The 22956-nt window shown below is 40.0% G+C and overlaps 1 protein-coding gene across 15 annotated transcripts in view; it reads right to left on the reverse strand.

Moving 5' to 3' along the window:
- The window catches only part of TCF4 (transcription factor 4), a 365613-nt gene that overhangs the window by 170738 nt on the left and 171919 nt on the right, over positions 1-22956 (reverse strand). For 11 of the 15 annotated variants that reach the window (XM_081252097.1, XM_081252104.1, XM_081252089.1 and 8 more), the window contains one exon: positions 10409-10473. In XM_081252097.1, the coding sequence (XP_081108223.1) occupies positions 10409-10473 (65 nt within the window). Of the gene's footprint in view, positions 1-7905; positions 8002-8487; positions 8881-8956; positions 8979-10408; positions 10474-22956 lie in introns of those variants that run through there. The other 4 variants (XM_081252092.1, XM_081252090.1, XM_081252093.1 and 1 more) reach the window with 3 other exon arrangements.

The following is a 22956-nucleotide window of genomic DNA, read 5'->3' on the forward strand; positions in this document are numbered from 1 at the left end:
ATAATACTGCAATGGCAGATGTGTCTCGATTATTAGAGGTGGGCTCAAGGGAATATATACAATGGATCTTGAAATCTGTAAGCAGCTGTTTGGGGGGGGCGGTGAAATGATGGGGGAGGGCATTGTACCACACACATGTTCCTTAAGTGCAGCGATGTTTTGTTATTTTACTGCAGGTGTATTACAGAGATGAAATTTAATAACTTACTGTATACAATACCAATAAAACTGAAAAGATTCAGTGCCCTGCTGTTCATTATTGTGGTACAAATGAGCTTGGATTATTCTGTGTGCATGCACGGGCAAACCCCAACACAGAGACCCCTACGTCTAGAGCTCTGGAGGATGGTCACTGCTTGACAAACCTCAGGGATGTTCTTCCTTAATTGCTTTCTTATCACTGAATTCTCATTCCAAATTCACGTAAACGTGACTTTGAGGTGGGTTAAAAATAAGATATATTTGGTATTTTTTAAAACGTCATAAAAAGTCTTCACCAGAAGAGGTCCTTCTTTTGTGTTTGTTTTTTTTTTTTTTTTTTTTTTTTGCGGTACGCGGGCCTCTCACTGTTGTGGCCTCTCCCGTTGCAGGGCACAGGCTCCGGATGCGCAGGCTCAGCGGCCATGGCTCACGGGCCCAGCCGCTCCGCGGCATGTGGGATCTTCCCGGACCGGGGCACGAACCCCTGTCCCCTGCATCGGCAGGCGGACTCTCAACCACTGCGCCACCAGGGAAACCCCCAGAAGAGGTCTTTCGAAGGGACGGGTTAATGGAATGAAGGGATATATAGATTTCCTTAAGTACCATAAGAATGTTAATATATTGTGATAATATATTCTATTCAACAAAATCTAGGGAAGTGGTAGTCTAAAGATGTTATCCCACCAAAATCTGACTTCTCCCTTTATTAAGTACAAGAAATGTCTGATAAAAGTAAGTGCCCTACTGTGAAAAAACATTTGTGTATTAGAAATGCTAAAGCAAATCCAACTGTGTATTAGTGCCGGTTTTCTTCTCCCAAGAAATTACTTCTGTTAGATAATAAATAACACGATGAACATAAAAGGTACTTGCTTTAGGAAGCTCAGTTTAGTTTATCTGTGAGTGAAAGCATCTGTAAAGAAATCCACATAAACACTGAGAACACACACACACAATTTTTCAAAGGATGGGGTTCTTCAATTCTAAGCAGGTTACCACTATCAGGCACAGCAGCAGACTCAATATCTGTTCCTTTCTTAACTATTTACTTCTAAAAAGATTATGGGGTTTTGTTGGTAACTTGCAGTGTTCCCACTATTTTAACTTGGGGTTTCAGTTTTAAGAGTTTCAGGAGACATTTCCTAATGATGGAACCATTTCAAGTATGATCACACACAGAGAAATAAATGTTTCTGCCATTTCATATTGAAAAGTGAAATTCAGCCTTCTTCTGATGCTGAATTGTGAGTCTACTGTCTTTTTTATGGAAAGAAGCTATAGGGCTATAGTGACTTCTACAGGATGGGTAGATATATTTCAGCATTAAATTTTACCAAGTACACCTCAAGTGCTCAAAAACAATTAAGTCAATTGTTTGTTTAGTCATTAACTGATTTTCCCTTTTCTCTTTACATGTCAAAAGTATAAAGATGAACTGTAGTCCTAATTGCTAGTGGTTATTAAAAACCCCTCAATAATTTTCATAAGAAAAGAGAAGTTAATCCGAATATTCTGGTGAAATTTCATTTAGGATATGAAGACACCATGTTTTTGGTGTCTCATAAATCATCTCAAAGCAATGTCAAAGGTTTTTTATGTGCTACCTGTCCTGAACTGTTTAGAAAACTTGCCTATACTTCTAACACATATTTGTCATTTTATGTATGATGAAGTGAGTTAAATGTCATAATCAAAAAAATTATTGGGTCACATTTAAAAGCCTGCCAGAAGTATTGTTTTAGAACTTTCTATATAGTTCTTGTATTTGGGGAACAATAATTTGATCTATGAGGAATTCAAATTTGTGTAATTGCAAACCATATTCTGCCTGCATTGCACAAAAAGGAAGGCCCAAATATAATCCATACATTTTTAAGTAAGTGCTCATGCTGTTGCTAAAATGTGAACTGGCATATTCTACCCCAGTCTTGTCACAGGAAATCTTCATTGGTTTTAATGAAATTGCACATGCTAATTCGGAAGATGTTACAGAATAGATTATTCATATATGCACATGTGGTGTATTAAAAAAAAACAACAACAGGGGCTTCCCTGGTGGCGCAGTGGTTGAGAGTCCGCCTGCCGATGCAGGGGACGCGGGTTCGTGCCCCGGTCCAGGAGGATCCCACATGCCGCGGAGCGGCTGGGCCCGTGAGCCATGGCCGCTGGGCCTGCGCGTCCGGAGCCTGTGCTCCACAACGGGAGAAGGCCACAGAAGTGAGAGGCCCGCATACAAAAAAAAAAACAACAACAACAAACAAAAAACAGGCTGGGTTGTAAGGAACCGTGTGGCCTGCCCTCCTCTCTGCCTTCCCAACCGTGTTCAGGGTTCCAGGTGACCCTGAGAAGCTACTCCATTCTAAGCAATGTGTTAGACCCAGATTCTCCAGTGGGCCTGGAATCTACCAAAAGTGGTTTTCCAGATGGGCTCTCATACAGACCTACCTCTGAGTTTAGAAACCTCACCATGAGCTCGGGCCTCAGGGAACCCAAGTTGGAAAAGCACTGGCTTTAAAACCAGGCATTTTAAAGTCCAAAGCCTGGCTCTGAAACTTACTTAGGGTGGGATCTTGGGTCTGCTTGTTTAACATCTCTGAACATCATTTTCTTAATTCTTTTTTTTTTTTTTTTTTTGCGGTACGCGGGCCTCTCAATGTTGTGGCCTCTCCTGTTGCAGAGCACAGGCTCTGGACGCGCAGGCTCAGCGGCCATGGCTCATGGGCCCAGCCGCTCCGTGGCATGTGGGATCTTTCCGGACCGGGGCACGAATCCATGTCCCCTGTATCGGCAGGCGGACTCTCAACCACTGCGCCACCAGGGAAGCCCCCATTTTCTTAATTCTTAAATGAAGATAATAATAATCACCCCAGGGGTTTTTACTGGCACCTAATATTAGTCCCCCCATCTTCCTCTAGATTGAGCCCAGACTAAGGTTTAGAATTTCACTCATCAGCCATGTCTGGGTTGTGAGTGGACGTATGGATCCACTATCTCAGTGATCCTTGGTAGAGCTACTTCATCGGGCATCACAGCAACACACCTGACTCAGTCGGTCGGCCACCGACAGTCAACCTTGAGAGATCTTTAAGAACAATTACTAAAATATAGAGGAGCAATCTGAGAATTTGAGAAAAACCTTGGTGCTTATAAAAAGATTAAGCTAATAGGTGGGGGTACAGAGATTGTCACAAGGTTCCAAATTTCAGCAAAAGAACACTAGAGTTTGTGTACAAGGAAACATAGCCTATAATCACATCTTTCCTCCTGCAATTAAAGCATTTCTGACCATTAGCCTGAGCCATAAGCTCTACCTTAAGAAATCTGAAGGATGCTTTAATACTTCCAGTCTCCTCCAGGTAAGGAACCGTATTTAATACAAGGATTATTAACATTATACTTGTATTTGTATGAACGCTGAAATTGACAGCACTGAAATGAACAATGAAATAAAGCTCCTTAAAGAAGAATGTCAGCTATAAATGTAGAAGGAATGATGGAGTTTTAAAAAAATCACTAGTTCAAAACCCTCTGGGTTCAGGCAAGTGTCATCAATGCATGCTAAAACCATCAGGTCAAAAATTGTTGGGGAACAGGGATCTATGCCCAGTGCTAAAGTATAAACACAAAGATTGTTTGCTCACTTTGTCCCAGCTTACCTTATAAATACTACCAAATGTAAAATAGATAGCTAGTGGGAAGCAGCCGCATAGCACAGGGAAATCAGCTCTGTGCTTTGTGACCACCTAGAGGGGTGGGATAGGGAGGGTGGGAGGGAGACGCAAGAGGGAGGAGATATGGGGATATATATATAACTGATTCATTTTGTTATAAAGCAGAAACTAACACACCATTGTAAAGCAATTATACTCCAATAAAGATGTTAAAAAAGAAAAAAAGATCGTTTGCTAATTACAAAGGGGAAGAGGTTTCTTTACAATGGACCGACCTGGGGGTCTCCACTTCTACCAAGTGGTTTAAGTCAGTGTTACCAATAGCAACATATCTTGACATTATACGCCTCCAGATGAAACGCAGTATGAAGCACATAGCATTATTATCTACGAGATACTCAGGCCAAAATGTTTAACTTCCGTCTGAATCAGCCTTTCAAGCCTAATTTTCAATTTGTAGGCAAGACAAGTGATAGATTAACAAATTAAACAGCACCACAAATAAATAATCCAATAGTTCAAGTAGTGGACATATTTTTCAGGACAATTGGCCTGCTCTCTTTAAGGTAAATATCACTTTTTAAAAAATAACAGGAACTGTTCTAGTTTAAAAGAAATTCTGAAGAGACACAGAAGCAAAATACAATGCATAAACTCAATGCCTAAGGGGAAAAGGAGCTATGAAAGACATCTTCATGGGGACAAATGAAGAAATTTTAATCTGGATTGGGTATTAGATTAGGAAACTATTGTTAATTTCTTTAGGGGTGATAACAGTATTTTAGTTAAATAGGCGAGTGTTCTTAATTTTCAGACACATGATGAAAAATCTAGGGGTGAAATCTTATTTGATCTGCCACTTAAAAATGGTGCACTGAAAAATATATATACTTACACATACACACACACAAGGCAAACATAACAAATATTAACAACTGTTTAAGTGGCACTTCATTGTATTATTTTTTTCAACTTTTCTGAGTTTTTGAAATTTTATACTATATAAGATTAAAGAAAATTCTGTAAATTAGATAAATGGTGCTTGATTCTCCCCCTTAACGTCCAGAAACCTGCTGGTGGGGATTGAAGGGAGGGTATATAAGACCTTTCCTTTGTTTTTCCCCCTTATACCTAACACTTCACTTGAGGGCCAAAAAATATTTGTTAATCAACACAGTGGAAAAATGGCTCCATTCTCCCCTTTGGTGTGTGTTGGGTGGCTGCCGGGAGAGGGGCATACCCATAGCAATGCCCCCAAAACAAAGGAGCTGCTGACCGAAAAACAGTGCTTGGGGGCAGAGTCCCGATGGCATCACCCTGCAGATTTGGTCCCTGTGATTTCTGACACCATCGTGATTTAAAATAGTCTGTCCCACCGTCCACACCAGCAAATTCAAAAAGGACCGGCCTGGAGTCTGACCTTTGGTTCCACTAACGCACCCACCAGAAGGAAACCAAGAACATCTCCAATCCCCTCCTTTGGGAACCTTCAGACCTAGAACAGTGAGGCCACCAGGCTAGTACTCAACGCCAAGAAAATCAGTGATGAGTGACTCTCCAGGATCTGACCTCTATGTCATTCCAGGGTCTGCACTGCACTTTCGAAGGAAGGGCTTCCAAAGGACTTTCTTTAAGAGGGTATGGTTTCTGGTTTTCGGAGACGGGAAAACGCTGCTCACTATATGGTTCTCACACACTGCTGTTCAGCCTTCACCCTCTCAAAAATGATGCCTAAAAGGGATGCTGGGGAAATAAGCCTCAGGTCATCACAATCCTCACCCTGCCATGTACAGAATTCATATAGGGCAAGATAGAGCTGACGTGGCCCCTGCCCTCCGGGAGTTTACAGACTCTGGGTGGAGACCAGCATTCAACAAACATCAATAATGGCGCATTCAAAAAGCACCAAGAAGGCAAAGCAGAGCGCTAAGGCAAATACATGGATGGAAGAGGTTCCGAGGAAGGTTCCGTAGGACCAGGACGGCACACTATAAACAAACATTTAACCATAACGCCGAGTTAAAAACCAAGATGTATTCTGCTTCCACAAGACCTGAATAGCCATTTTCATAAGAAGAGACAAAGGATTTCACAGCTTTTTTGCGTATATCCTTTCTATTTTGACTTCAGATAAGAAACACTGGAAGGGTCGAAAAGTTTTAGAATGAAGGAATTTGTCATTCTTTTTGTATCAAAAGTAAAAAGAACTAAAAGAAAAAAATCCATTCTTAAATGTGTAATTCATTTCAGAACCAACTACATAGGTTTAATTTCAATGAATCCAAGACAACTTGGTTTGTGAGCGCACTAAATCACATACAGAGAAGACCTTTACATGTCCTCTACAGCTGCAAAGTTTCTGCAATTTAACAAAGGTATCTGAGATTAGGCCTAATTCTTAAATCCCGTCAGTTTTAAGATCTAAACATCAAATAACTTTATCAGCATAGTCCTATTTGATGACTTGCTGAGAAAGAAAAAGAATGTGGATAAGGTTAGAGCCTTGGACTTCACTAGAGAAAACAAGATATGGGCTGGGATATTCAGTTTTGGGGTTTTGTATAAAGATTTCGAGGCATCTTACTGATTTTCAGAATATCACTAATTTTCACTGCCTTTTAAATGAAATACATATGCAATATATTCCCATGTCTTGAATAATCAAATTAAGGCAAGAAATCTAAAAGCTTTCTCAAGGTCAGTGGCAACACTAGATTTTGAACACAAGTCTTTAAATAGAGTAGATTCCTACAGAACATTCTAGGAAATCATCAAACCTAGCTGCACACTAGAATCACTGGGGGAGTTGTCAGAAATGCAAAGGCCCAACTCATAAGATGCGATTTTAATTGGTCTCAGATAGGGCCCAGCTCTCCACATATTACACACACACACACACACACACACACACACACACAAACCTTGCCCAGGAGATACTAATAAAGCAACCATTGCTTTAGACTTGAGCTATCTCCCAGAAAGAAAAGACAAACACTTCCTGCTAATCAATACTCAACTTCCATTTAAGGGGAAAACTTCTGCCTTAATACCAAGCATTTGTGTTGACATCACCACCTCATTCAACAACAGTGGATCTCGGGGAAGATTAAGAAAGACAAAAAAAGTTTGCAGTCACCAAACATCCTATTCAAAGCAGCAAAAGAGGCCAAAAGTAAATGCCATTTTTTTCCTTTTGTCATGCACAGTGATGCCCATTAGGTATTAGCTATTGGTTATCGTATTAAGATTGGACTATCCTGCGAAAAACTTTATTTCCACTCATTTTCATTTCTGTCAGACTTTCCATTATAAATTTTATTTTCCCTGCCAGTAAAAAAAAAAAAAAAAGGAGTATGAGGTTGCAATTTGGCGAGAACATTTCAAGCCTGGGTGTGATTTCCGTACTCCAATTTGATTCAAATTAGTTTTGCCATATTTAGTGAGAACTAAAAAAAGTCCGTTTGGCCACTTTGGTTTCTAGGGGTTTATTTTCTATACAATTTCAAAAGGCTGAAAAAGTCACCGAGTTCATTTCTGATCATTTTATATGGAAGTGCATTAATGAATTCATATTATCCCATTACTATTTTCAATGAAAACAATTTAATCGCTAATAAAGAACCTGCCGGCTTTTGTTTCTCAGCTAAGACACCCACTTTTAAAAAGTCCCATGTCTCACTATTAGTGGTACACCCTCAAGAGACACATGATGGATATATATTTTTTTAACCTGATGCATTCTGAAACAACAAACATTTCAAAATAATCATTTATTTCTCCAGGACAGCATTTGGCTACCTGTTGCTTACCATCACTATTTCTCTGCACCAAACAAAAGGCTATTGGAACTGGAAGAAGCACGTTCATACGTAACAGTGCTCATCCCTGGAAGTCCACAGGACACACTGTTATACTACGATAAGGCAATTTTTGGAGCCCCTCAGGGCACAGCATCTAAAGGACTTCCATCCAGCATCTCTATAAAGTAGTAAACACGAGAAAACAAAAAGCTGCCTCTCCACGAGTCACTCACCTTGCCACACAGTGGGGAATCGGTTCAGCTGTGATCTGCTATTTAGACTTGAAGCCCAAGACACCGAGACTCTGCCTTTCTTTTGGGTTTGCATAGCTGGTGTTGGAGACAGGGATTCAAAAAACAATTCGGCACAAGAGAAACTCACTCACTGGAAGATACACTAGGGTCTGTTCTAGTCTCAGATATCACCGAAAGCAGAAATTCAAAATATGTACCCTTTTCCTCTCCAGCCCCGATTTCCTCAATCAGGGAATTTCCAAAATTGTGCTCTTTGCTTTTCTCCTTAAGTGATCACACCGTTTATGGACACTGCTGAGCCCAGGCTAAGCAAAGAGAGAGCCGGTCCTTGCAAGACTCACAATCATGAAGCAGAAATAAGAATGAAAGAATCTCCACACTCCACGGCTCTATTATGAAGACTTTTTAAGAAAAGCGGATGCAGCCGTACTCCTGTATACAACAGAATTTTCCTGGACACAAATGTCTCAAAAGGAGACATTCCCCAGGCCCAGACATTCAGCCATCACACGCCAGTCCGTCCACCTCTAGTCCACCCCCCTGCCCCTTTCCACTTCTCACCTTGTGTCTGCCAAAAAAATTAACTTCAGTCTCACCCGAGGGAAGTGCTGCCCACAAAGCGAGGGAGGGTCTGTGTCCCAGCACATACACTGACAGACTCACGCGGTCTGGATGATGCTTTCACAAGTTAAGGGGCCTCGCGCTTACTCAGCAGAGGAAATCTTTGTGTCTGGGAGGAATCACGCCAATTCCTATTAGGAAGAAAGCATACAGGGGCGAGGAAGCCTATTCTCTCATTGACCAGAAAAAGAGGCCCGTCGAAAACAGAGACCTCTGCCATGACCATCAGCGAACAGGAAGGATGTTGTCAAGTTTCTTCTCCCCCAAAACTCAAACGGCCTCTGCCTTGACCCTGAGAAACCAGATACACAGGAACAGGCTCTTCGGCAGGAATTGAGAGCTTTACACCAGAGACTCCGCGCTAGGAGGGCTCGCTGCTGAGCTATCTACCCCGCACATTTGCACTCACATTCCAAAGATGTTTCCGTTGTGCTGGAATGGCTGTAAATTTCTTTCCTGCGGAATTCTTTCCAAACAAACTGCCATAAACTGTACTCTGCAGCTTGTGCAGCAGGCGCTCTTAACCCAGCACCATTCACCTCATCACAACAAATCTTTCAGATGCCGAATATGACTGAAGCATCTGGCTGGGCCAAAGAAGTAAACTTTAAAGATGCAAATCTATCCAGAAAAAACAAAACAAAACAAAACACCACCACTCCACCAGAATTCCACTTTTCGTGATCCCTGACTGATATACCTAAAGGAAACCTCCTTCTTGAGCAGGCTCTATTTAATGACTCAAACTGTTTGCTTACGTTTTCCAGGATCCATGAAACAGGTTGTTTAAAAAAAAAAAAATCAAAATGGATTTTTTTCCATATCATTAAAGAAAACGGGAGGGTGAGAGGCTTCAGGAGAGCAAGCATTCCCTTCCCAGCACAAAAAGAAGGTGCATTTCTGTTTGGGTGAATAATAAAACACTAGAAAGCTTTGAATCTGAGAGGATGATCAAATTCTATCAAGAGTTTTCCAAAGTAAGAAATCCATGCCCTTAGAAAAAGAAAGTCTAAATCTTTAGAGGGGAAAAAAAAAAAAAAAAAGATTTGAAACATGTGATTAGTACCGATACTGAAATTAAAAAGAAAGCGTCTATAAAAACTCAATTGTCTTGAAACAAAGCTTACACTTTTGGCTATGGATAGTATTTTTAGAACTGGGCTTTCTCTGGAGAGTTGAAAGTATGCAAATGCAGAGTGCCCAGACACACACACACACACACACACACACATACACATGCTATACCTTTGTGTGACACTGGCATTTTATTATTTAATTAAAGTACTCTTATTTTTCTAGCTCACGCATGCTTCCCTTGAGACGGCTTTGCTGTTAGCCTGCTGGCCTTGACTTCCAGCCAAAAACAATTCAGAAACAAAAAGGGACAACAAATCATATTTTCACAGACATTTTTATCCCTCAATACAACCCTGTTTTCACACAACATCCTACAGCCCCTATGAAAACTATAATTTAGGGCAGTAGCCACCCGAACCCAGGATCTGACACATGGCTGCGCGAAGCATTTCCAGTGTAAGAAATTCTTAAGTTCTTAATTGCAAATAAACTCTTTTGATAGAACCACTTTACCCGAGATCGCTGGTTTGCAAACAGTGCCACTGGTACCGGCTGATGGATTAAAAAAATAACAACAAGCCAGTGAATACAATTCTGATACGATGAGGTGTTTATGACTTCCACGCTCTGTGTTATTTCATTACTTTTTAAAAAGAGACAGGCATCGGCGGATTTTCAGTGCATTAGTGCCACAGTCTACAACGCATCATCTAATTTACAAAACAAAGTGATTTACCAGGTTCATTCTCTCTCAACCCTTTCCCAACGCGAGGTTCTCACTTACCTGGTGGCAACCCTGTAAATTTGATTCTCTCCCATAAGATGAGTAGGAGCCCCTTTCTGTTTTACCTGCCAAGAGAAACAACAAAAAAAGTGTAAATTGTGTTTTTCCTTAAAAAAAAAAATCTCCTCCAGGTAAGAGACATCCACTTCTCTTCCCCGATGTTTACATACGTAAAGTAGGCACTACTGGCAATGTATGCAAGCAAGACAGGGAATAACACTTCCTCACTCTGGCTATGATAAACTGGAAAAAAAATATCCTTCATTCCTATTCTTAGCCAAACTGCTCCACACTTCCAAAAACTGTCATTCCAATGGCCTCCACTTTCTCTAACAAACAAATTGTCATTCCTTATTTTCACTTTCTTTCTCTCTCACAAAATTTAAACAATTTCATTTTTATTTACACAGCAGGCAAATTATCTATGTAATGACCCTAGCCTTGTCATTCCCATTGATTATATTGACACTTAATGGTGAGGCCAAAGCTAATCAATCAGGGCTCTCCAGATGGTGAATAAAGCAAAGAAACTATTCAAAATTCTGGGACTCTCTCCCTCTCTCTCTCTCTTTTATTTAAACTCCCTTTCCCAGGAGTAAAGTCCATCATGATAAAGATGATCATGGAATTTACATTTGGGAAAGAGGGCTTTTGAAAAATGGCCCACTCTGAACCCAGCTTCAGATTCTACCCGTAGAACAAGGGATAATGGAACGTCAATGTCTTGTGTCAATTCTAACAACCCAATTTTTATCTGTAGACTGCTCTACAGAGATAGATAAAGGCTCAGATGCTATTTGGCCATATCTAAGGGTAAAAATCAAGGCTGCTCATTTGTTTCTTTTAAAAGTATGTTGAGCCTTAATAATCAGCAAGGAAGACAATGAAACCACATTATAAGAGATCTAAGCAGTAGAATACACCTAGTGACATGTAAAGAGTCCTTACAGAAAACAATCCATACCAGGACATTACAAAGGACTGGTGCCGCCCACGTGCCCAGAACACAAAGCCCACCCCACCCAAGACTGAAGGATACTGTTTTCCTTCAAGACTAGAGCTTAAGGTACATTGTCCTCTTTACCCAGGCCTATAATATTCTTTTCTCCAATGGGAAAATTCAAAACTAGTATTTTGAGGGGCTGAATGGATCCTTTGAAGTTTACAATGCCCAAGATTTCCCCCCTCGACTCAAGTTAAGATAAATGTTAGAAGTAACAGTGTTCATTGTAATCTTTTAGTTCAATGACAATGCTGTTAAGAGTATGCCTTCCTGACACCACACAAAGAATGTGTCTTTGATAAATCTTATATCTGGTCAAAGGCATACCTTGTAATGTAAGTCACTATATATGTAAAATGGAAGATGATTTTGAAGAAAGCCAAACCTGAGCCTTAACATTAACCCCATTCCCCAGTATTACCTTTTCCACTGACTTCAGTGAATCTCAAACTTGGGAAAACACTCCCCCCGCCCAACTCCTGGTATAGTGTTCAGTGCAAAGTGGAAAATCAATGCTCATATCAGTTTCAATTCCAATGAAACAGGACACCATCTCAAGGACTGTCAGTCCTGGGAGGTCTAAGAGAATACCTTTCACTATGTGAGGATTTTGCATTAAAGAATAGATGCATTTGCCTGTTTCAGAAGTATAAATGGTCATAAGGACATATTTACTCTTCTGTGTAAGTCAGAGGTAAGCTACTTATAGTCTTTAACTTCTCTTTATAAATATTACTAACCAGAAAAAACTCTACCTTTTATGAGCTATCAAATGATGCACGGCCTTCCTGAAGCTCTCGCATCTACAAAGCTTCCATACAACCACGACATGATTCACTTTGACATAATATTCACTTGTTTAGCAAATAGAAAGGCAGGTAGAGAGGTCCGTAGAAAGGCAGACAAACAGACAGAGAGAAAGAAGACAGATGCGGTCGAATTTACTCTGACTTCCTAGGAATTTGAACATCTAGTGTCCTGTTTTGGTAATTTCCAAAAATTGGAAGGAAGAAAGGCTATCTATGTCTTTCTCAAGCAGAAATTACTGAAGCTATCCCCTACAGAATTTCACCACCTGGCATTATCTCCCAACTCAACTCCAGCACATAGACCTGGAGAGATGAATCTTCCTACTAGGATTTGTCTCAATTCATATATATATATATATATAAGTTAGGTCTATTCCTTTCATTCTTTTAAAGGTAAAAGGGGTCCATGCAAATAGTAAGGATGTGAGAGAGAGAGAGAGAGAATGAATAAGAATAAATGGGAGAGAGAAGAGGAAGGGAGGACAATAAAGAGAGGGAGAGGTGGACTGGAAGGAACAGGGTGTAGGAAGAGAGAGGAGGGGAGGGAGGGATGGTCAGAGTATGGCTTCATGCTGCACAGAGTCCCCAAAGTACTCTTGGCTGCAAAGCCCCAGCATTCTTTACTATCATATCACATACAGCTGCTTAATCTTAATTTTGCTTGTTAAAAAATATTTATCCAGATACAAAAATAAACCCACTGCAAATTACAAGTTGTCAGGGTTAAAAATCTACTCCTGTTTGTGTGGGGGAGGATAAGAGACCAGCATAGACATGAATCATTCTCAGTAATTTGAGTGTTTCCATGACATCAATGGGCACCCGTCCAGGACTCTGTCGAAGTCTGTGAGGTACCAAAGAGGCAGCGCAGCCAGCAGGAGGCTGGGAGGTGCACTTTTTTTTTTTCCTTTTTTTTTTTTTTTTTTTTTAAGGATTATGCTCCTTGTAAAGATTTCATCTGTAGCATCCACTTTTACCATCAAATAGATCGCTCCACAGATCCTGAGTGAACACATTTCATTCTGATAGTGTAAGCCTTTAACTTTATTATATCTTTTTGTTCCCAAATTCAACTTATAAATCTGTCCTCAGAGCCCAAACCTCTGTTTGGGAGCAAAATAATCAGGGACTGTGGATAAACCCAAGCACCTTCTCAAGCCTATCGTATCTACTCTTCTAATTTCCTAATGACAAAAAGCAGCCATTTTACAATGACACCTCATTTCCAAGGGAAAAAATATATACATCTTTTGTGTAAATTGTTCATTAAAAATTAGCTATGGTCTTGATGTCGGTCTTCTGCTTAAAATGTCCGGGAACATTTGTTTCAGATAATAAAATTCTCAAGAGCGCTGATAACATGTTTGAGTAGGATTCTTAAGTAACTATCTGTGCTCGCGGACACAAAAGCTCCTAAATATGTGTTTACTCTATGTCAGGCATGGATTTTTGTCACTTATACCCACTGGCTGGCGCGGACAGCTTCTTTCCTCCATCCTTCGCCACCGACCTCCCCCCCGTCCCCACAATCACAACGGAGCTTTGAAAGAGCTCAAGATTCTATTTTTCCAATATTTAAAAGAGATAGCAGTGATGAACAAATCCGGCGCGTTCACTGCAGAATTTTCGAGACAACCCTCCAGTACTAGAATGCGACAGCCGCTGCGGATATTTTTTGGCACCAAGACAATGGTGGCACTGCCAAGCCCCATGGCTAAAACTACTCAAAAGAGGCATAAGGGTAGCATTAATCGCTCAAGTCTTTTACTGCATGGAGTACTGTTGTCCATATTTTAAAAACTAAAAGTACCCGTTAGTAACATTTGTTGTATGCCCACCAAGGGGCGGGGGAGATTCTGAAATATACACCAGGAACAAATCTTGTCAAGCATTTGATTCATTTTATACCTAAAAGGACCAAATGTTAAATTTTGCTGCTGGTGACAATTTGCCATGCATGAAACGAATAATCTAACCTAACGGGGTACACTGAAGGCTGAATGAAAGCTACAAGAGAGGATTTCATAAACTAAGTCGACATATTGGCTAAACAACTTTCTTCTGCAAAAATGATGTATACAAGGAACGTGTAATACTATGTCACAATTTTTTAAATTAAGCAAGAAAAACGCTGTAAATGAGCAGACACAACATCTGTCAATCAATCCTTCTAGAGACAAAGGAGCTCAACGCGCAGCCCCCTCTCTAGAACAAGTCGGCATCTACAGTGAGCAAACAATCAGCAAAGTCAACACGTGTTTTGTGCAAATTGAACCCATCAGCTGTTAAAACCTATATTTAAATTTGATTATTAAAAATGGCACCAATGGGCAATCAATAAAGGAGTCACTTGCTTCTTCTGTTGCCCTTGAAAAACTCAAGCTAAGCAGAAAATATAAGCTGCTTCCAATTATTTTTAAAGACCAATCCTTTTGCTGATTTATTCAATTGTTCTTTATCTTGCTGACCCACGAAGGATAAGGAAAAAAATTTTTTTTTAATTTAGGGGGAGTATGATTAACAAATATCTATTAATTCTAAATTTAATAATTTTATATTCTTACATAATTTTCCATTTGACTTCTAATTTTTCTTCCAATATATCCATGTATCCTATTGTAAGGGAATGCCATGGGAATTGGATGAGAATGAAAATATTACATGAAGGAAAAAAACTGGTCTCATAAGTTCATTAACTCACAGGGATACACCTAAGAAGTATCACCTTCAGTAGATTACTACACCTGGACAGTTCTAATCCATTGGAAGGAGTGAGAGACAGGGAAGAACAACTTATCCATGATACTATTTCTGGAGATAAGCTGTGACATAGATGATCCCATGGGTGGTTGACCAGTAGGATAACAACAAGTTCATGTTTGGGTTTGTAGCCTTTCATTCTGAAAAGGCCACTTTTAACATTACATATAAATGGTAGGGGGGCTTCCCTGGTGCTGCGGTGGATAAGAATCTGCCTGCCACTGCAGGGGACACGGGTTCGATCCCTGGTCGGGGAAGATCCCTCCTGCCGTGGAGCAACTAAGCCCATGTGCCACAACTACTGAGCCTGTGCTCTAGAGCCTGCGAGCCATAACTACTGAAGCCCACGCGCCTAGAGCCCATGCTCCGCAACAAAAGAAGCCACTGCAATGAGAAACCCGTGCACCGCAACAAAGAGTAGCCCCCGCTCGCTGCAACTAGAGAAAGCCCTGGTGCAGCAATGAAGACCCAACACAGCCAAAAATAAACTTAAAAAAATAAAAATAAATTTTTAAAAACGGTAGGTATTTCACCCACCACTGAAAAAGATGCACCTGTACAGTGGAACATATTATCCTATGAAAAGCCTTGATAAAAAAATTATCTGATGCTGTAGGACAATACCCAGCAAGGCTGTTTCATCGCTAATCCTCATTCTGGAAACTGAAGAACCAGCCTTTTGTTCCCTGCTACCAGACTAAGGAACTCATCACAACCACGTGTGAATCAGAATAAGTCTCTGTCGTTCCTGTCCCCAACCCCAAGCCATCTTTGGTTACCCTATAGTTTTGGGGGGGCATATTGAAAAGAGTATTTCATTAAACAGTAACAGGAAGGGTGGTTCCAAAAATATACATGAGGCTATAATTTACAGTTCTTTCACCTTTCCCACGCCTGCCTTTTCCTCTCTTGCCCACGTAAGAATACCTGAGTCCTTGTCATGTATCACCCGCTACACAAAAGGGTTACGTGGATTGATTCATTCAATCCACACAACAACCCTGTGAGGCACGTAATATAAACACCACTTTACAGATGAGAAAACTGAGATACAGAAAACTGCCCAAGGTCACAAAGGCAGTAAGCGTTAGAGCCAGGATTCAAATCCTGCCAGTTTGATTCCCATGGCTGGGCTCTTAGCACTATTGTGTGCTGCTGGAATTTAAACTCTGAAAAAAAATATCTACAAATAAGCGAGAAGCCCAATACTGAAGACTCAAATCCCAGAGCTCAAAACACTCATGAATTTGATATGAAATTAATGAAAGTGTCTTAGAGGTGGTGATAATTTACATTTACATGGTGTTTCATTCCTAAAAGGTCTCTAGGTACTTTAAAGCTGTGCAAATGATGTACACCACAACCTGTGACGTCACACAATAAACCGCAACCATCTCTACGTTAACTGGAAGCAACTAATTGACAAAAACATGGCAGCAAACTGCATCTCTACACATTCCATATGTGGAGAACATGACTTCATATCAATGCATAGAGAAGAGTGAAAGTAAAAATATAATTATAGGATAACAAAACATCGCTCACAAGTGTCTTCTGTGGAATAGTAGCCCGACAACAGGCTCCAAAAAACAAAAGGGAGGCAAATCAAAGGCCCAGGAAATGTTACAAGCTGTCTATACCCCTCCCTGAGAGGCAGAAATATACACTGTATCCTAGCATGTTAAAGCCTCTGAGAAGTCCTGCAGTGGAGACATTTAATTTCATTTAATATAATCTTTCCTAAATTTATTTGAATACACATACCTGCCCCATCTTTTTGCCTATTAACACAAGTCCTGAGGAATCTGAGAAACTACTACTTTAAAAAACTTAACATTTCAAAGCATGCACTGGGTTAACATATGTTGGTAATATTCTATCAAATAAATAAGTTTAACATTTGAATTTTATTTTAATTGACCTAAAAACATCTTTGTCTTGTTGTGATACACCTTGTTGCAGATACACCTTTGTGGTTCTGACTAGCCAGTCAACTTTAATTTTCCCTGATTCTAGCTTGGAGGTGAGAGTCTGGGTTTACAAGAAACCAGAAGTTGACGTTATTCTCCTGATTTCTAAAATTCAGAGAAGACCACTGGTTCTCTCCTGCAGAATCTTACTATACCAGGAGGCATTTTAAAAATCCAAATTTAATAAATTTCATGCTAAAAGAGCTACGACTCAATTCCAGCAGATAAAATAGTCATTCCACAGCCTAGAAAATTCTCTTCATCCCCTTCTTCCTAAATTGAGAACAGAAAGAAAATTTGGGGGAAAAGTGATCAGGCACATAGTTTGCAGCAAAGGATGATGGGAAATAGGGGCCAAGCCATTTTCCCAGGAAAGACTAGCATCAGTGTTCACTTTCACTGATGTTCTTCAATCATCAAAGTAATGATCTGGAGCTCTGACCTCAGAAAATTACGAGTTTGGGCTGCTTTCTGTCATTGATTCACCCCATCTCATCCAGACACTGCACTGCCTTCAAAGCAGCGGGTGTACCAAAATTCCAGGTATACTTAAGAGTATCTCGAGGCACCACCCAAACTCTGTATTTGGGGCGATTCTGAACATGGTTAGAATCTATATTCAATTCTCCTTAAAGCCCTCACATTTGCAAAGCACTATAATAGTGTGCAAAGTAATTTAACTTACATTATTTAAGACAACAACATCCTAAGAATTCCTTAGATGGGCATTTCAACCCCTATTTTTATAGAGGAGGTCACTAAAATTCAGAAGGGGTAACCCGCTTATAACAAATAAAAGAGGTCGTACAGATATTAAGAGACGAAGCTAGAACATAAATGACCAATTCCTGTACCAAAGCCTGTTTTTACAATACGCCGCCTCTTCTTGGAGTATTCCAGATGTATTACTGGTTTCTATTGTGGTAACAGAGATGACTCCACCTGTCTTTTTCTCCCTATGTAGCACAGCCCTCTCCTCAATTCGTAGTAAGTCAAAGAGGCATTCTCGAGTCCTTTGATGGATGAAAATATTAGAACTGGTAAACATTTTGAGTGACCACCCTCTGGGACACCGGAAATCACCTTCTCAATGCAAAATGAAAGTACTGCCTTATAGATTACTTCACCTACCCTAGACCAACAACAGCCAGAATCACCCTCTTCCTCGGTGTCACTCTTAGAAGTGCACATATTATCAAATGGGAACACGTGAGTTTTATGCTTTCTTTTCCCAGTGCAGGAAAATCTTTCACTGAAAATAACACTAATTCCACAGAGTGTGCAATTAATCAACATAATCATGGGGATAACTTAGCTGTTTGGGGAGGTGTGTCAAATAACTCTTTAAGGCCACTAAAGTGCCACTTGAGCCACCAGAGTAATGATTTTCTGAATCAGCAATTTGTACAAGGGTCCCCTAGGGGCTTGAAGGACTAAGGCTAACCCCGAAATCAGTCAACTTACTTCTAATGAGTAACTTACCACTGGTTTTATGTGAATAAGATCTTAATGGCTCTGCCTGCCCTATTTTATATTTTTATTACACTCTGTGCCTATGGTGACTGGGTATAACCAAGGCAATGAAAGACTTTGTGAGGGCCTCTGAAGAAACAACATATGCATTTGAAATCTTATTTTTTATTTGAAATAACGTAATAGTTTTTCATGTAAAAATGAAAAAGGTCGATCTTGCGATACAGACTAAAGGCATCAAAAGCAAACAGAAATAAAATATTTTTGTTGTACTCTTAAGAGGAAAGGAAGATACAGAATGCGTGTGGAGAAAAGCAATCTCCTGAAATTCAATCCTATAGCTCAAAAACCCTGCCCATCATGAGAATCACCAGTAAGACTTTTCTTAAAACAGATTCCTGGGTTCTCTACCCCAGGGGACTTACATTCAGTGGAATGTGGTCCAGAATCTCTGTTTTTTTTTTTTAAATAAAACTCCACTGGTTAGTCTAACAAGCCACAGATAAGAGTAACCAATTTAAGTGAACAGGTTCAGCCTTCAAGGTTACATTAGGTGAAACTCTCATAAACCTGGTAACCTGGTAGATAACCAAAAAAAAAAAAAAAAAATTAATGACTATCTAATCCAACCTATTTAATTGGATTCTTAAAAAGTAAACAAGTGTTGATCTCCAAGACCCTTTCAGACAGTTACATTTTGTGGGTTAGAGAAACCTCTTCCTGGCAGTGTACCAGGCCTTTACATTTGTTCATCTCTGCTCATGAAGGCTGGTTGTGTTAAAGAAATTCAGCTCACATTACCAAGTAGATGGCCCTATTAAACAAGAGAATTCCAAGACATAAGTGTCCTGGAGGTGAAAGGACATTCCTTCTATCAGCCCCACTGGCCACTGCTCTGAAAGTATCTCTTCTCCCTTTCTACCCTAAGACGGAGGTCGCCTTTAGACTCCAGGATCAAGCTCTAGTGAGCCAGACTTGGTTTGTTAACCTAAAAGGGCCCTTCCACCCATATATTCCCCACATCCATGCTCTACTGAAGGCATTACACGTCCACGCTTGGGGAGAGAATCCGGTCCTTTGATCCCTCTGGAAGAGATATATGACATTTCTGGCCACACGCAGCACAGACAATATCATATGAGTAAGACTTTGTTGCCTGGCTCAATTATTTGGAATTTATCAGCAAATTTTAAGAAAATCAGCAGCTACGTTTCACCGTGCAAATTGCTTTTAGCAATAAATTATGTGCTCCCCATTAAACTGATGTTCTAACAGAGTCTTACTAATATTAAATATAAAAAATAATAATGACCAAACTCTGAATTAGGCACATCAGAACAGAAAACAGAGGAAAAGGTTTAGTATTATGTTTGTTATAAAGTGTCTACATAGGAAAATTACATATTTTAGCACCACGGCATGTAAGAGATGGCCTCGGTTTTCAAGCTCAGCTCACGACTAACAATTAGAATATAACCACTATCATCTCTTTTTTTTTCAACTTTATTGGAGTTATCATCTCTTAAAGAAACTACATGCAATTGATATGATACTCAAGAATGCACAAAAATAAAGGAGGTGGAGGTCTCACGAAAATTTTAAATACAGATCACACATATGTATAACACAATAAGTATTATATATACACATAAGTATATAAGTAACTTTTCTAACCCCAGACAGAAGATAATCCAAATGTCATCTATAGATGTATCTGTAATATATTAGATAATCATTTCTCTTGTCTTAGACTATATAGGTTTTATATTCCCTAAGTATACAGTACTGAGAGGTTGGGGGTGAAACAGCCCACAATTCAAAATACAACTCAGGGCATTCACAGAGCCGACAAAGAGTAGGAAGAATGCTAACCACTGAGGCTGCCCCTCAAGATCCACTTTAAAAGAATGGCCCCATGACAATCAAGCTAGGAGGGAAACAGGACCAAACTACTCAGAGTCCAATTCCCCTGTTAAAGGAAGGTGATGGTTCACAGAGAGAATTACATAAACCACTGAGTTCCACACTGTGAGGTTTAAGAAAAACCTCCCAATTACTGAATATACGAGCATGACTAAATCAAGAGAGGAAGGCGGGGGCCACAGGAAGGAAGGGGCGAGGCCGAGGAAAGGATGATGAGGGAGAAGGCAGAACGGAGGAAGGAGAGAGGAGGGGCGTGGTCAGAACGGCGACCGCGTCCTATCAGAAATGTGCAAGAAAATACAACCTATCATGTGGAATCGATGTTTACAGACAGCAAGTTTCAGCTCTGAAGCTTGCAAAAATGATCCTCTGAACAGCTTTGAAAGAGGTCCAAAAACCATGAGAGACGGAAATAAATATTGGTAGGGTAGCTCTGTGTACCTACCACGTGTTGGCTGATGGTACGTCAACGACGAACGTTACTCCCCAGAGTTAAGAGTTTAGATGGGTGAAATGTTAGGGAGCAAAGCCAGTAATGTACATAGTCAGGGGTATAATGGGAATAATGAGAGAGCACCTAACACAACCTCAGTGTGGTAATAGGAGACAAGAGGAAAGATGCATATTTGAGATGCCACGCCAGATACCGTTAGAACAGATTTAGCGGGGAAATGGATATTTGTTAGAAGGCAGTTTGCAGTTATTTGACAATGTTAAACAAAACAAAGTAAATGAAAACTAATACTTACATGATTTAACCAAAACAAATTTTAAGGTAACTGGTACCTCAGATTGGAAAGGTGGAAAACTGGAAAAAACTTAGATGACATTTCATCTAAGTTTCTCTAGCTCTCTAGCTCTAAGTTCTTTGATCATTCCATACGTTTGGGAGATGCTTTGGGAATCTTTTGAAGGAATTTGCTTACAAATTAGAGAAATTTGCAAAAAAAAAAAAGAATTGTAAAGATCTAAACGATCCTCGCCACAGTCATCACCTAATGGATTCGATCAAGTCATTTCAGAGAGATGTAGAAATCACTTATACATAATTAATTTTATAAAGAATTTGATGGAAACTTGTCAACAAAAATTGCTACTATTTTAAAGGCATATTCATTATACAGAGCCCTGGTCTTCACTACCAAGACCCAAGGATACTCTCCACCCAAGCAATGGAGGGGAGGCAAGATGTTCCCTCTGTAACCGCCCTTGTATAACTTAGTCCTGCGACCTGAAACCATCAGTGATTTGCTCCGTTAACATCTTACACTCTATAAAAAACAACCAAAGCAGCCAAACAAAACAGAAAAAGGTTCCACTCAAACTCCAATTCTCAACGTCTGCCAGGGAGAATAGCTTAATTTGGTCTGCAAGGAAACCAAAAATGCCTTTACAGGCTCATTTTCCTTCACAGAGCAAGTGAAAACAGTCAAGCCTATAAGGCAGTTCTCTATGAGGCATTAGCTACTACATACAAGGAGTCATGTTTCAAAATTTCAATGATTTATCCTTTTCAAGTCCATTCCCAACTCAGTGAACAAGAATTCTTCTTGACTGTAATCAGGCCAGGAGGATCTACAAAAGCAACGGGAATACGATTAACGGTCACCTGAAAGCAACCACTTAATAACTCAAGAGTGGCATATATGGGCTTCCCTGGTGGCACAGTGGTTAAGAATCCGCCTGCCAAGGCAGGGGACACAGATTCGAGCCCTGGTCTGGGAAGATCTCACATGCCGCGGAGCAACTAAGCCCGTGCGCCACAACTACTGAGCCTGAGCTCTAGAGCCCGCGCTCCACGACAAGAGAAACCACCTCAATGAGGAGCCTGTGCACCGCAATGAAGAGTAGCCCCCGCTCGCCGCAACTAGAGAAAGCCTGCACACAGCAACAAAGACACAAAGCAGCCATAAATGAAATAATAATAAATAAATAAATAAATAAAAATAAAAATTTTTTAAAGAGTGGCGTATACTTTACATGTTATTTGAGCTATTGAGTCTATTTAGCAAAGGCAAACTCCCCCCCAAAAAAACCCAAACAAAACCCCTTCATTTCCTAATAAAAACAAATTAACTTCCATACTGAGTATTAACCTACAACTTTATAATCACTGCAAATATCTGATTGTGTAAAAATATCAAAACAAAACAAAACAAAAAACAAAAAGAAACCAACCTTGAAAAGTAAAAGAAATTAAGAACCCCACACACCAGTCATTTCAATGTGAGCCAGCAGAGGGCACACAAGCCCCAACAAGAGCTGGCTCTGGCCAGGCACCACCCGAATTCATTTAGGACTAACCCTGACCAAAATTTGAATACAGAGAGGGGGGAAAAATATCATCCTATCAGGGGCATCAATAACGCAAATGTGCTCAGTTTAGGATTAGTAAGAAATATACAGTAGTACACTTTATTGTTCAATACTGACTTTAACAGAGATTTCTTAACTGCTTCATGGAAAGTTGTTCATTAAAAAGAAGTAATTCTTCTTTGTATAGAAGTGAGGTTATATCAGTTTTCAAGGCCACTGTAGTGTTTATAGATCTATATGAAGAATTATCTAGAAAACATGAATTTGTAGAAGTAAATTAAATGTTAAATTTCT

Source organism: Mesoplodon bidens, assembly GCF_964165515.1.
Source record: "Mesoplodon bidens genome assembly, chromosome: 13".
In the NCBI taxonomy this organism is placed as follows: Eukaryota; Metazoa; Chordata; class Mammalia; order Artiodactyla; family Ziphiidae; genus Mesoplodon; species Mesoplodon bidens.